Source organism: Myotis lucifugus, unplaced genomic scaffold, assembly GCF_000147115.1.
Source record: "Myotis lucifugus unplaced genomic scaffold, Myoluc2.0 scaffold_99, whole genome shotgun sequence".
Taxonomy (NCBI): Eukaryota; Metazoa; Chordata; class Mammalia; order Chiroptera; family Vespertilionidae; genus Myotis; species Myotis lucifugus.
In genome coordinates, this window is record NW_005871147.1 from 3,346,827 (window position 1) to 3,358,983 (window position 12,157).

At 39.5% G+C, this 12,157-nt stretch overlaps 1 protein-coding gene across 1 annotated transcript in view; it reads right to left on the reverse strand.

Annotated features, from left to right (window-relative positions):
• Nucleotides 1-12,157, reverse strand: part of PPM1D (protein phosphatase, Mg2+/Mn2+ dependent 1D) — a 43,139-nt gene that overhangs the window by 7,296 nt on the left and 23,686 nt on the right. Inside the window, 1 exon segment of the mRNA XM_006092234.3 lies at nt 1,254-1,444. Coding sequence (XP_006092296.1) covers nt 1,254-1,444 — 191 coding nt within the window.

Here is a 12,157-nt window from a genome sequence, read left to right on the forward strand (position 1 = left end):
GCATTACATATAAAATATTTATATTATCTATAATATACTATAAGTCATTTGGTTGTCATCTGTATCCCTGAAGTATATATGGTCAAACTGGATAAATAACTGGGTTGTGTTTTTTTATCCTTTCCTTGAAAAAAAAAATAGGGAAACATCTTTACTTGGTGTTGTCTGATCTTAAGCATGTTACAGTATTTTGACACATGGCAAACGGCAAATAACTCTTCTCAGCTGCTTTGTTTAAAACCTTAATTAGCCTGGCCGGTGTTGCTCAGTGGTTGAATATCAACCTATGGACCAGGAGGTCACAGTTAGATTCCCAGTCAGAGCACATGCCCAGGTTTCGGGCTTGATCCCCAGTAGGGTGCATGTAGGAGGCAGCTGATCAATGATTCTCTCTCATCATTTATGTTTCTATCTCTCTCTCTCTCTCTCTGAAATCAATAAAACTGTGTTTAAAAATAAATAAATAAAATCTTATTATCTTGCATCCCCAAGATAAGTATCATTTTGTAATGATTTTTTAAATACTGCCTTTGTTTCTCAATTTCTCACATGAAAAAACATGCACCTCACAAATGACAAAAGGCAGCATTCATTTCTAATTCATGAATCTAACACATTCCCCAGTACATGTTTCATCATTGTCCAAACAGTAGCTCACCGAGAACTCCTTTACCTTTCACTTTTTCAGTATGCCTCTATATTTCCCTCCCAAGCAAAGCTCCATAAAAAAAAATCTGTATAAGCCAATTCCCTCAGCTCACTGTTTCAGCTGATTATCTGAGCCCCCCTAATATTGTGTCCTTTTTAATTTTATTTGTAAAATATTTTTAATTGACTTCAGAGAGAGGAAGGGAGAAGGAGAGAGGTTTTGTTAGGGAGAAGCACTGATGAAAATGTTCTGGGATTAAATAGTGGTGATGGTTACACGAGTGAGAATATACTAACAATCACTAAATTGTATGCTTTAAAAGGGTAAATAAATGTTAGGGTGTGAAATATATCTCGATTTAAAAAAAAGAGAATTGGTGAGGTTTCAAAGGTCATTACGTCAAGGGCTATTCATAATGAAGTCAGTGGTTATGTCTTTTGCTACCTAGGTTTTATATATTTCCTGCCTCGTCCCACTAATGAGCTGCAAAAGCTATGTTTTGCTTACTTCTAAGCCAGGCCAATGCAAATATCTATTTAAGGTAAACGAAAAGCACCAAAACAATGTATACACAATAATATCAAATTACTGAGTCACTTCTCACCATCATGTATTTTTTCTCCTCTTGGTCCTGGCACATTGAGATGGCATCTTGAGGTGGAATCATATTCCAAAGCCCATCACTCCCCAAGATAATATACTTGTGCTTCTGGGGATCAAGAGTGTGAACACTTGTGTCTGGTTCAGGTGACACTACAAATTCACCACTGAAGAAATCATAGCTCCACAAATCACCTGAGAGCAGAAGCAGCAAGAAGTATTATTTCCAAAATAGTAGTATCACAGCAACAGATTAAAGGAGAAAATGTACATGTTCATTTCAATAGGCGCAGAAAAGTGTTTGATAACATTCAAAATCCATTTATGGTATTTTAAAAAAGTTTCCTAGCAAAATAGAGATTTAAGGTAACTCCCTGAACCTGACAAAAATATGCCTTCTACCACCACTTCTCCTCCAATAATATTATACTGGAGATCCTTTCCAGCACAGTAAGATAATAAAAATAAATCAGATATATAAATCAGGAAGGAGAAAATAAAACTATCATTATTTGCAAATGGTTTTATTTCTACATGGGAAACAAAAAAAATTAGATAAATTATCAGAATAGATACATTTAGCAAAGTTGTTAAATACAAACCCTAAATATAAAAGTCAACTGTAGCCCTGGCCAGTTTTCTCAGTGGTTAGAGCATTGGCCCATGGACCAAAGGGTCACAGATTCGATTCCTGGACAAGGCATGTACCTCGGTTGCAGGTTCGATCCCAGGCCCTGTCGGGGTGTGTGTGGGAAGCAACCAGTCAATGTCTCTCCCCTCCTTCCCCCTCCCTTCCACTCTCTCTCTAAAGATCAATGGAAAAAATATCCTTGGGTAAGGATTTTCTTAAAAAGTCAATTGTGTATTTCTACACAATAGCAAGAAATAGAAAACAAAATTTTAAACAATTCCATTACAACATTGAACCAAATGTAAAGTAGTTAGAAATAAATTTAACAAAAGGTGTGATAGTCTTTTATGGAAAAGACTCTACAATTAGATTCCTTTTAGAAATGGAGAAATAAACTATATTCATAGAAAGGAAGACTTAATATTATAAAAATGTTAATTCTTCCAAAAATAACTTATAAAGTGAACGCACTAGTAATTCAAACCAGAATCCCAAAAGAATTTTTAAAGTTTTTTAAAATTGATTTTTAGAAAGAGGAAGGAAGAGGGAGAGAGAGAAACATCCATGTGAGATCAAATAAATAAGGATCAGAATTGGGCCTTGAACTAAAATAGGATCATAATGTCATTCCCATACATACTTAAAGGAGGGGCCTTGGGCCCTGTGGCAGATATTGTTGGTTACTTGCTCAATGGTCATTTCCCTTTTGTCCTCAGTAGGGACACTGGGGGAACACCAGAGAGAAAGGCCTTTCTTCTGATTTCAGTATGTTCTCTGCTTACTCTTGTGACACATGGCACCCAGTTGTCTGTGCCCCTAATGAATTTCAGCACCCCACCTCCTCTGTCAGTAGCTTTCCATGGAGAGCTTTCCAGCAACTATTGCCTCACCTACTGATAATCCATTCTCAAAACTACAACAACAACAACAAAAAAAACTACAACCAAAACCCATCTCTTGAAAACACAAATTTAAAATGGATGGGGTGATGGCTGCACAACAATGTAAATGTACTTAATACCACTAAACTGCACAAAATTAAGAAATTACATTTTATGTTATATGTATTTTGCTATAATTTTAAAAACACAAAAATCTAGTTATATATTTCCCACTCCAACTCTGCAATAGTTTACTCTTGTTCTTAAGATATCCAGACTATAAAAATGCATTATTTTCTCATTTTATCCATGCCTCTTATTCCCATATCTCTGGTCCAGCTAACCTGGCGTTCATTAGAGTCCCTTTTATTCACCATACTTCCCGTATCACAGAGCTATTCACAAATTCCGCTCCTATGCCTAGAAAACACTTTCTTCCCTCTTTAAAAAAAAAAAAATATATATATATATATGTGTGTGTGTGTGTGTATATATATATATATATTTAATTGATTTCAGAGAGGAAGGGAGAGGGAGAGATAGATAGAAACATCAATGATGAGAGAGAACCATTGATTGGCTGCCTACTGCAAGCCCTCCACTGGGGACCGAGCCAGCAACCTGGGCATACACCCTGACCTGGAATCGAACCGTGACCTCCTAGTTCATATTCATAGGTTGACACTCAACCACTGAGCAACACTAACAGGGCTCTTCCTCTCTAAATTTCTAGTAATTCTTCAGGCCTCAGCTCAAACATCATTCCTCTGACATATTCAGTTAGGTAAAATACCCCTGTTTTAAATTTTCTTTAGCCCAATATGCAAGCACTTTTTTTTTTTTTACAAGCACTTGTCATAATTTTAAGTTCTTTTTGTGATCATTTGATGAATGCTTCTACCCTTCTTTAAACTGTGAGCTTCCATGAGGGCAAAGACTATGTGCTTGGTAAATACTGCCCTTAATAAAAATCTATAATAGTGTCAACAACTAACTAACTAACTAACTGGCTGACTAACTAACTAAATAAATAAATAAATGGCTCTCGCTGGTTTGGCTTAGTGGATAGAGCATCAGTTTGGGATGGAAGGTCTCTGGGTTCAATTCCAGTCAAGGGCACATGCCCAGGTTGCAGGCTCGAACCCCAGTAGGGAGCATGCAGGAGTCAGTCAATCGATGATTCTCTGTCATCACTGATGTTTCTCTCTCCCCCCCTCTCCCTCTCTGAAACCAATAAAAATATATTACAAAAAAAAAGAATAAATGATTTGTGAGACTCATATGCAATTCCATCAGGCAGCCACTAGGAGGCACCTTTGCTTCATTTGTAGTAAATTATGTTCATCATTGGTGCTAAAATGGTACCCATTTTTATAAGTAAAGTTTTCTTCCACAAATAAAAACAGAAAATAGCCATAAATCATAATAATGGTGCTAAATACTATCATTTAATTTAGGCCAATAAGTATTATCATGCAACAAGTTAAAGAAAACTAGAATTTCTTTCTTAAATATGTTCCCCAAGTGCCAGAATAAGGACTGAAAAATGTAACAAATCATTTTTAGCTTAAATATTCAAATGTAAAGGGTATTATTATTTTTTAGGAGAAAATGTGATAGAAAGTAAACTCAAGAGAAAAAACAGAAGCCATTTTTTCATAACTAAAACAATTTCATCTCTCCTATACAAGTCTTTTTATATAAAGATTCATTCATTTTCATGAATTTATTTACAAAGTTATATTCAAATGTTGTAGGACATTACTATAGCAATTACCATTTACCTCCTACATGAAGTTTTCACTGTTCTAGTAGATCTTTCCTATCGACTGTTGTTATTCTTTCCCTTTTTAAAACAACAGCAGCAAATTCTCTCTTGACCCTATACTTTCTGCTCCAGCTAAAGCCTCATTTCTCTCTTTTCCTTCATAATAAAACAACTAGGAAGAGTGTCTAAATTTGCTATTATCAAATTTTCCTCCTCTTGCTCTTTCTTAAACCAATTCCAATAATGACTAGAGTCTTACTATCCTACCAAAAGATAGCTTGTCAAAATCACCAAGGACCTCCACATTGCTACTAAACCCAATGGTCACTTCTCAGTCTCCCCTTACCTGAACTACCAACAGTATTTGAAATACTGACAAATAACAGGTAAAAGTGACATATAACAAAATACCTTCTTGAGCCTGCCAGTGTGGCTCAAGTGGTTGAACATCGAACCATGTACCAAGAGGTCGCCAGTTTGATTCCCAGTCAGGGCATATGCCTAGGTTGCAGACTCGATCCCCAGTGAGGGCCGTGCAAGAGGCAGCCGACCAATGTTTTCTCTCTCTCTCTCTCTCTCTCTCTCTCTCTCTCTCTCTCTCTCCCCCTCTCTAAAATCAATAAAAACATGTTTTTAAAAAATACCTTCTTGAAACACTTTCTTACTTAACTTTCAGGACATGCTCTCCTGAATTTCCTTCTATTTTACTTGCAGCTCTTTCTCAGTCTTGTTTTGCCTTGTTACTCCTTTCATATCCCCAACTCTTAACAGTGATAGTATCTCAGGGTTCAGTCACTGACTCTTTCCCTCTCTCCCTTCCTCTCTGTAAAAAAATCAATAAAATATATTTAAAAAAAAAAAAAAGAAAAAAAAAATACCTTCTTGAAACACTTTCTTACTTAACTTTCAGGACATGCTCTCCTGAATTTCCTTCTATTTTACTTGCAGCTCTTTCTCAGTCTTGTTTTGCCTTGTTACTCCTTTCATACCCCCAACTCTTAACAGTGATAGTATCTCAGGGTTCAGTCACTGACTCTTTCCCCGCTTCTATCTACATTCAATCTCTTGATGACCTCCTTAAGTCACAGGCCTTTGAACATCATTATCTCTATGCTCTGGCTCCCAATTAATATCTCCAGCCTAAACCTTACCTACGGTCAATTCCATAGCCAGAGCCAACTGGACATCACCATTTAACATCTGTTAAAGTACTGAATCCCTTATAACTGATGGTCCAGTCTTTGCTATATCAGTTAATGGCAACTTCCACCTTTTAAAATGCTCAGTTAAGGGGAAATATCCTAAATCACTCCAATAATTTCAATAAAAAAAATTTTTAAAGACCTAAGTAATAAGGTCATTTTCATTGATTGTTCCTTCTGCCTAAATTATCTTGCCCGAGACACCGCCAGATATTAATGCCTCATCTCTTTACTCAAATGTCATCTTTCCAGACTTCTGACAATCCCATTTGAAATTGCACCCCCACCCCCACCCCCACAACATTTCGTTTTATTTTTCACAGGAGTGGAAGGAAGTGGGAGAGACAGAAAGAAACACATCCATGTCAGAGACACATCGAATGGTTGCCTCCTGCACATGCCCAGAGGTCCGTGCCCTGACAGGCGCCAGGGATCAAGCCTGCAACCCAGGTATGTGCCCTTGATCAGAATCGAACCTGCAACCCTTCAGTATCAGGCCGATGCTCTATCCACTGAGCCAAACCGACTAGAGTCAATCTACATTCTTTTTATTTATTTTCGTGTATCATCTGTTTCCCCCTTCTAGAAATAGAGTAAATTCTAAATTCTACAGGTCCAGAAATTTTTTACTGTTTTGTTCATTGTGGGATCCCCAGAAACCAGAACAGTACACTTAGGCTAGAATGCTAGCAGGCATTTAATAAATATTTGGTGAATGAATGAATAATCACGAAGAAGGGGTAACTGTGTGTTTTTAAAATGTGTGCACAAATTCTTTGATACTCTTTTTTTAAAGAGGTAGACCTAATTCCCCTCCACTCAAGGGCAGGCTAGACTTAGTGACACAGTGCTAACAAATAAAATGAGCAAGTGTCACTAATGACACTAGATCATAAAAACACTCTGTAGCTGCTACTTCACTTTCTCAGCAGAGTTATCAGCTTCATAAATTTACACTAATATAATACCTGCCTAATCTACTCTCTACCATCCATATTCCAAAAACTATCAGATGGCCTAATAGTGTCCTTTATAGGATCCAGCCTAGGATCAGGAATAGCATTTACTTGTAACATTTCTTTGGCCTCCTTTAATCGGATTGAGCCACACTGGCCAGGGCCTTAGCTTAACATTTTTCTATGCTTCCCAGTACTACACTTAGACTGGAATGCTGGTACCTGTCACGATGTGGCCCACATCTGCCTTATTAACTACAACCTTTTGATAATTCCTAGAACATGCTAAGCTCTTTCCTAATTCAGGATCCATGCCTGAATATTCTTAAACAGGCTCTTCACAAGAATAGCTTCTTTTCAAAAAATGATGGGGTTCAGGGAGCCTCCTGGTTGGTGAACACATGAAGATTTGGTAAGAGTGGTGCCTGTAGAGGGTATGGAAGCTCTGCGCCCTTTTCCCATACCTTGCCCTATACCAGTGGTCGGCAAACTCATTAGTCAACAGAGCCAAATATCAACAGTACAACGATTGAAATTTCTTTTGAGAGCCAAATTTTTTAAACTTAAACTATATAGGTAGGTACATTGTTATTAACTTCATTAGGGTACTCCTAAGGCTTAGGAAGAGCCACACTCAAGGGGTCAAAGAGCCGCATGTGGCTCGCGAGCCGCAGTTTGCCGACCACGGCCCTATACCATCTCTTTCATCTGGCTGTTCCTCAGTTATATTCCTTCATAATAAACCATGATCTGGTGAGAAAAACAACAAATAAAAAACCCCAAGCTCCTTCTCAGTCATTATATCTCAGCCAAAGTAACACTTCCTAAAGGAACATTTCCATCACACTATCTAAAATAATTGTCCTCTTTTAAATTCTTCCTTATCACAGGACGCTGTTTCTTTCCCTCATTGTATTTTCTAACCTATAATTATTTCATTTACAAGTTACTTCTTTATTGCCTGTCTCTCCAACTACATAGTCTTGCCCCATGAGGGCAGACAGTGTATCTGTTATATCTCACCAAAACCTAACACAATGCCTGGCACCAAGTCAGTATTTAAGTGTCTGTTAGAGAAAAGAGGGAGAGAAGGGGGAAAAGGATGTTTTCTAAGACTAAAAAAAATTTTAGAATAAAATTTAACTAGCACATCCAAGATTAAGACTTTTATATCTACAATCTTCTAACTTTCCTTACAATACAAGGTGGGCCAGAAAGCAAGTATTTTTATTTTATCATGGACAATTTACTTTTCTACCTAAAAAAGAGCTTTGAAGCCCTAACTGGTTTGGCTCAGTGGATAGAGCATCGGCCTGCGGATTGAAGGGTCCCGAGTTCCATTTGGGTCAAGGGCATGTACCTTGGTTGCAGGCACATCACCAGTAAGGGGTGTGCAGGAGGCAGCTGATCGATGTTTCTAACTCTGTCGCTCTCCATTCCTTTCTGTAAAAAATCAATAAAATATATTAAAAAACAGAGACCAAACCAGAGCTTTGAAGTCCCTTAAGAGACATATAAGGGGTTTTAAGTAGGAAAGAACATTTAAAAATATATTTTTTTATTGATTTTTTACAGAGAGGAAGAGAGAGGGATAGAGAGTTAGAAACATCGATGAGAGAGAAACATCGACCAGCTGCCTCCTGCACATCTCCTACTGGGGATGTGCCCGCAACCCAGGTACATGCCCTTGACCAGAATCGAACCTGGGACCTTTCAGTCCGCAGGCCGACGCTCTATCCACTGAGCCAAACCGGTTTCGACAGGAAAGAACATTTAGAAATAAATTTTAAGGGTAACATCAAGCATAGGCATACATGTACTTCCCTAGTATAGATGGAGTTAGCAAAACACTGAATATGATTCATGATCGAAGAGTACCAGTTGTACCGGTTAATAATACGTATTTTTTTCAATAGATGGAGTAACACGTATGTTGACATATATGCGATTCGATATGTATGCTATTATGTTGTATTGACAACAAGCTTCAAAACTTCATATGTCAAATTTGCTGAAGGTATTAACATCATAGATATTTTTACACTTAAAAATGTCAAATTTTGTGCCCAAAAAAGAGCATTTCTGGGAAGTTTTAATTAATTACTTTATTTTGAAGAAAAGTGCTGCTGAAAGTTATCGTATACTTCGGGAAGCTTATGGTGAACATGCTCCATCTCAAGATACTTGTGAACGTGATGATTATGATGTGAAAGACAAAGAATGTCCAGGTCAACCGAAAAAGTTGGAAGACCAACAATTACAAGCATTATTGGAAGAAGATGCATGTCAATCTCAAAAACAACTTGCAGAAAGATTAAACATTGCTCAGCAATTTCCGATCATTCAAGCAATGGGAAAGATTTTAAAGGACGGAAAATGGGTGCCACATCAACTGAATGAAAGACAAACGGAAAACCGAAAAGTCATCAGTAAAATGTTGCTTCAGCCCTAACCAGTTTGGCTCAGTGGATAGAGCGTTGGCCTGCGGACTGAAGGGTCCCAGGTTCGATCCCAGTCAAGGGCATGTACCTTGGTTGCGGGCACATCCCCAGTAGGGGGCGTGCAGGAGGCAGCTGATCGATGTTTCTGTCTCATCGATGTTTCTAACTCTTTATCCCTCTCCCTTCCTCTCTGTAAAAAATCAATAAAATATATTTTTAAAAAATGTTGCTTCAACGGCACGAAAGAAAGTCTTTTTTGCATCGAATTGTGACTGGCGATGAGAAGTGGATTTCTTTTGAGAATCCCAAACACACAAAATCAGGGGTTGATCCAGGTCAACTATCAACATCGACTGCAAGAGAAAATGGCGGAGGCTTAGACGGACGTGTTGGTGCTTTGTCCCGGACCAGATGGGGGCGAGCAGCTGAAACGGGTAACAATCAGCCCGATCAAGCTGGGGAGGTTCAGCTGAGAGACAGTCTGCAGCCAGGAAAGACAGAAAACTCCTAAAAAATGCGGATGGTTGGAGATTGAGGCTGAAACCTCCCTCTGGGCGCCAGCGCAGCGGCGGGACCGCGCCATCTCAGGCAGCGTTCACCGGCATCCAGAGATCGGCTACTAGCCCGGCGGCTACTGACCTGGAGGCAGCGATTCGCAAACAGCGCGACTGCAAGAGCCAAGGGGAGACCTGCACCCCTCCACGGAAAGGTTGGACTTGCCTCGAAGGTACGGTTCGCAGTTCAGGTTGGAGCGAGGAACGCGCGCGGGCGCAGGGGAAAATCTGCGTCCGCCAAAATCCGCGCTCTCCAAAATCCATGCCTCTTGCCGGGGGCTTGGGCGCGCGCAGACACTCCGCGCGGTTCTGGAGGGTGGAACCCTGCGAGTTCCAGCAGCTTCCCAGGCTCTTGTTCGCACACTTCCTCTTACTTCTGTGGGTTTGATTGTTGAGCCCAATGCATGTGAGTGCCCAGTTGGGGTAACTAGCAGAGCTTGTAGGGGAAGATTGTTTTTGGGGAGCCTGGGAAACAGAACTGGGAGTGGTGCTGGGGGAACCACCTCTGGGCGGAGCTGGTTCAGGTACAATAGGCAGCTCCTGGTCGGAGAGAACTTATAGCCTCGGAGGTCAACCCAGACACACTGCCACCCAGAGGCAGAGCCACGAACTGACTCCTCTGTAAATACAGATAAGGCAATAAGGACTGTGGCTTACAACAAGGAGGAACAGTGTATCAGAGGGAAAGTCAACATTCTCCTGAGTTCCCGGCGTGCCAATAAGAAGAGTAGAAGATCTGAAGCACCTGCATTACTGCACATTTTTATTTTTATTTTTTTAAATTACTTTTTCTCCTTTTAACTAAGAAAACATTTTTTTTTTCATTTTTCTTTTTTCTCCATCACCCGATTTTGCCCTTTCAGCTACTACATTTTTATTTTTAACTAGTATTATTACCGCTACCATTTTACCATTTTTTAAAGTGTCATTTTATCTTGTCTTTATTTTATTTTGGGACTAATGTTCTCCATTCTATTTTCATCGTTCCTTTAGCAACATTTTTCTCTACCTCAATTTGCCTCTGTGCTAAACAATCTTCCCCACTTTCTCCCTTTTGCTGTCCTGTTTCTCTTACCCTACTCCAGCTTTAGATCTTCCCTATTCTTTTTATCCTCTGTCAAAATTTAACCCTGCTTAAATATCCTATGTCCAATCCCCTGTTCTAAATCCTTATACACCTTTCCCTCATCTTCCTTCACTATCCATTTTTTTTCTCTCTCTTCTTCTTCTTTTCTCTCTCTATTGTTTTATCGTTGTTTGCCTGATTGACAAGTATATTTTTTTTTTGTTTTTGTTTTTGTTTTTTTTTTTTGTTTTTTTTTTTTTTTGAGTGATTGTGAGGTTAGACTGCTTATTCTTTTTATTTTCCTGCCCCTCCCTCTACACCCCCCCCCCCCGGTTATTTCTGCGTTTCTCTGTCCCCTTGCGTCGCTTGATATTATTGGTTGTTTGTAGTTTGTATTCATCTCCAGGAATCTGTTGCTGCAATTTGTTGGTATTAGTGGCGGACCTATAGGAGTTTTCTCCTCACATAAATAGTCTCTCCCCCTTTTACACTTCACTTTCTTTTCTCTCTTACTTTTTTTCTTCTTTCTTCTTTTTTTTTTTTCTCCTCCTCTTTTTCCCCTCCCTTTTCCAATCTCATCTTTGCACTCCTTTTTTTCTTTCTTTCTTTTTTCTCTTCTACCTTTTTCTCTTCTTTCCCCCTTATCTCCCAACTCTCTTAGCTCGGGTGGCCACCTTTATTTGGGGTTAGTAATATTGTAAATACAATAGTGTTCAGTGCCTGGTACGTTGTGCCTTGTTGTGTTGTATTTTGTGCCTCTAAATCAACGCAACAGATTCAAGCAACAGCGGCCTCCTGATCACCACACGCTCTGCCTGGGGAACAGTTGCTGCGTCTGAAGCCTCCCTCCACCAGCCAGAAGAGCCACCACAACTGTGAACAGCACCCATCAGAGACCCTGCTATCAACAGAGGAGCCGCTGCTACCACAACCGCCCAAGGAGCAACCACAGATCGAGGAGCCACTGCCACCCAGGGAGCAGCCACTGCCACCCAGGGTCCAGCCACTGAACGATTCAACAACTAGTAATGTCAGTGAGATCAAACATGGGTAGACAAAGAAACCCCCAAAGGAAAGAAAAGGAGGACTCGCCAGAAAAGCAGCTAAGTGAGACAGAGATATGCAACATGACGGAAAAAGAATTCAGAATAAGGTTCCTAGAGTACATGCACCGGATGTTCAAGAAGCAAGAAGAAACAGATGAAAAACTCAACTACGTATGCAAGAAGCTAGAAGAAACAGGTGAAAAAATCAACAACTTAAGTAAGTCCCAAGAAGAAATGAAGAGCGACATAGCTGCAATAAAAAACACCATTGAAAGTATCAACAGTAGACTGGGAGAAGCGGAGGACCGAATCAGTGAATTAGAAGACAAGGAAGCAAAACACACTCAAACTGTACTGCAAATG